At 36.4% G+C, this 4,007-nt stretch overlaps 1 protein-coding gene across 1 annotated transcript in view; it reads right to left on the bottom strand.

The window, feature by feature from the left end:
• LOC106473915 (clotting factor B-like) overlaps positions 1 to 4,007 on the bottom strand; it is a 23,926-nt gene that overhangs the window by 8,217 nt on the left and 11,702 nt on the right. The window contains exons 3-4 of the mRNA XM_013934604.2: positions 1,764 to 2,054; positions 353 to 531 (exon numbers count right to left, since the gene is read on the bottom strand). Of these exons, the coding sequence (XP_013790058.2) occupies positions 353 to 531; positions 1,764 to 2,054 (470 nt within the window). The remainder of the gene's footprint in view (positions 1 to 352; positions 532 to 1,763; positions 2,055 to 4,007) is intronic.

Genomic DNA, 4,007 nt, shown 5'->3' with positions numbered 1-4,007 from the left:
TACTTCGTCTTGACTCAATTATCTATCTCTTCAATCTATCTGCATATCTATCTATAGCTGGGTTTATTTGTTGAGTTTATATACTAAAAAAGAGGGCGCCTGGCAAACATTCGGATATATGCGGTGTCATGATCCTTCTAAAAACTCCAGCGCGCATGCTTCCAACGTCGCGTGACTTCCGCTGTCGTAACAATACTGTTTTGCTTTCGGTTGAAATACCAAAATTTCAATGCAGCTACACGTATTGAAACACCTACTAAGTTTACATGAATATATTTTCACTTATTAATAAATTACCATCCATCTCCATGATTTAGGATCATGAATATATTTTCACTTATTAATAAATTACCATCCATCTCCATGATTTAGGATCGGCTTCAACTCCACCAACTACAAATCTCACTCCCTTGGAATCATTTTGAACAGGTCTTACTCGTTTTTCGTTGCTAGTGTGATCAGCTTTGGATGGTTGAAGTCGTCCAAACACCAAAGACCCTATTCTCTGACGTTTTTCACGTATACCACAACCTAAAGTAAAATTCAACTGTTTTATTAACATCTCATAACATAATATGTTTGGACGTTTACACTAATGGTAGAAAAATTGTGAAACCGAAACGGTAGTAGTCTGCAGTCAAGTTATTTATCCTTAATTTTGATTAATCGTGTAAAGTTTCAATAGTAAAATATTACGTTTCAGAAAGTTGTAGACCATACTGTCTTTATTTTAGTGTCTCTGGGCTTAAACTATATCTCATTATAAGACAATGAAAATACTTAAGAGACAAACTAGTTTGTTTAATACATTCAGTTTCAACTGTATATATACGGACAAGAAATATATGAACTTTTTTAAATGATAAATTTTGTTATCAGCTATTCAGTGCTGTGAATCAAAAATAAAGATGATCAGTTACTTAGGTATGCTTTGTGCAAACAATGAATGATTAAGTTGATGACATGTATCAAAGAAGATGCAAAAATTGTTCCTTTTGAAACGCTATATGATTTCATACATGAAAACTTGTACATCAAGTTTGCCTTTCCCCGAACAGCTATTGAAAATTGATATATAATTATCTTGTTAATTCCTCCTTTTTTTTTAAATTAGATATGGTATAGAAGAGACGTGAGTTTAAAAAATGAAATTGAACCAGTTACACAATTTTGTACAAGAAGAAAAAACTTTAAAACTAAACATTGTTTTGAAATAAATGTTAGTAAATAGTCAGATATTATTTTATAACAATGTGTTTTAATGTTAAATAAGTCATATTTTATAACAATGTGTTTATATTTCAAATAACTTATCTAGTTAAAATATTTAACATATTACGATATACTTTGTTTATGAGACAAAGTGAAATACGACTGTTGAATACAAATAACTGTTCTCTGTTTCATGTTTTTTCTGTATTATTACAGCTATCGTTTCTCTCTTTCTGTTTGTTTAAGCACAAAGCTGCACAATAGGCTATCTGTGCTCTGCCCACCACAAGCATCAAACTCCGGTTTCTAGTGTTGTAAGTCTTTAAACATACCGCTGTGCCACTGGGGGAGTGGCTTTCTTTCTCAACCTATAAATCATAACATTTTCTTAATGTCATGATGGCATTGATTCGGATGAATACTTTCACAAATTAACCAACATCACAAATTCTTATACAATATACCTTCAAATCAAAATTTGAATCTATACTTTGAATATCTTATAAAATAGATTATATCTTGAGTTAGTGTGATCCTGATAAAATCCTCACCTGGAAAATAAAGATTTGGGACTTTTCCTGACACGCTAGGATCTGGAGTATTTTCAGATGGTATTACCATGGGGCAGCAAATAACTGGGTTCGCACCATTCCATTCACAAACTGTGGGATGTTCTTTATACGTGTTATCTAGTGCTTCAAGACAATTAGAAAGGTCTTTACATTTTCCTTTCTCGTTCTTGGATGTTGTGCACGAATTATCAATAGATTTTCCATCATTTCCGGGGAAGAATATATCACTCTTAAAATAGGTTGATATGGATCTATTTATGGCCAGTTTTCCTGGGATTAAAAGATATGTTTTTAATGTTACTATACAGATGAAATAATTTTATGCATATAATTTATAGCATGTGAAAATTAGGTATTGTCATTTGGTTTAATGTGTTTACTTTATACTTGAAATTGCTGAAATCCTTAACACCAACTTTAAGAAACTTATTGAACACTTCTTATTGCTTTACAATCATAGAAACCTAGAGTGTTTATCAAACATACTGACAATTTTTACATAAACTAGTTCCAGTTAATGTCTTGTTGAAATAAAATCTGCTTAATTCGGCTATCTGATTTGTTTGTTTGCTTTCGATATTCGCTTAAAGCTAATTAAAAGCTATTGTCACTAGCCGTTCTTAACTTCAAATGATAGACTAAAGGGAAGGCAGTTAGTCATCTGCACCCACCGCCGACTTTTGGGATACTCTTGTTTAACCGAATGGAGAGATTTATCTGTCACCCACAACCTCAACATGGAGAACACTATTATCATTTTCTTCTTGGCAGTGGAAGACCCATCCAGGCCAGCGAATGTGGAGAATGGAAGGTCACTTGTGGCAGGTCATCAAGTAGTACCCATAACAATGGCCAATTTCTCTAAATGTGAGCAGACACATAAGTAAGAGGCATTGTTGGGTGTGTTCCAGGAGGTAGAGCCAGTCAATGTTAAGGTAGAAATACGACCATAAAAAAGGACATACTTTCCCAGAACATTTAACTGACCTCTATAAGAAAAGAATAGTCCGTTTGCCATCATCACAGTCTTTTCAGGTTAGAGAACGTTTGGTGAATTATGCAGACGTCTTTTCAAAAGGAGATCATGACCTTCGCTGCACAGACCTTGTGGAGCCCAGAATAAACACAGGCAATCACCGTGCAATAAAGATCCCTCTGAGGAGAAGAGCTCCAGCAAAGTGACAAGAGATGGAGAAGGTCATGGATGGCCTAATTGAAGAAGGGATAGTCGAGAAATCAGATAGTCCCTAGTCAGCTCCCGTCGTGTTAGTGCAGAAGAAGGATGGGACCCAACAATGCTGTGTGGACTTCAGGGCTCTTAACAGTATAACTGAAAAGGACTCATACCCACTGCTAAGAATTGATGATACTACTGATACCCTAAGTGGATCCAGGTGGTTTTCAACTCTGGACTTAAAGTCGGGTTTCCATCAAGTGAAAATGGTTGAAGCAGATAAACCTAAGACTGCATTTAGTTATGGCCAAGGTCTCTGGCAGTACTGTGTTATGCCATTCGGGCTTAGCAATGCTCCACCAACATTTGAGAAGCTGATGAAAAGCGTAATGGAATGCCTAGAATGCAGGATAGCCCTGGTGTACCCGGATGATGTCGTTGTGTTTGCAACAACGTTTGACGAGGAAATGTCCCGGCTAGAAGAAGTATTCAAGCATTTGAAAGAGGCAAACCTCAAACTCCATCCCAAGAAATGCCACTTGTTCCAAAAGAGATGCTTTACTTAGGTCGCATTGTAAGTTAGCATGGTGTGCGAACTGATCCTGACCAGGTGAAAACAGTGCGTGCTTGGCCAACGCCAGACAACGTGGGAGAGTTAAAAAGTTTCTTCGGTCTCTGTACTTATTACCGGAAGTTTGTGAAGGACTTTGCAACTATAGCTGCTCCACTATATGATTGGACCAAAAAAGGACAGAAGTTTGAATGGACAGTTTATTGCCAGCATGCTTTCAAGACATTGAAAGAAAAATTGGCCTCAGTTCCACTATTAAAGCTTCCAAATCCCTCACTGCCGTACTTACTGGATTGTGATTCTGTGATTGTGTGTACTTCAGTATGGTCCTGAGTAGACCAGAGAAGAACTACTGTGTAACACGGAGGGAACTCCTTGCTATAGTAAAGAGTCTGACTTATTTCCGTCCTTATCTCTATGGTGCCAAGTTTACTATCAGGACAGACCATGCTGCATTACGCTGGTTAAGATAATTAAA

This window comes from Limulus polyphemus, unplaced genomic scaffold (genome assembly GCF_000517525.1).
Source record: "Limulus polyphemus unplaced genomic scaffold, Limulus_polyphemus-2.1.2 Scaffold6621, whole genome shotgun sequence".
In the NCBI taxonomy this organism is placed as follows: Eukaryota; Metazoa; Arthropoda; class Merostomata; order Xiphosura; family Limulidae; genus Limulus; species Limulus polyphemus.
The sequence above is the reverse complement of the archived record's forward strand: the minus strand, read 5'-3'. Positions and strand labels throughout refer to the sequence as shown.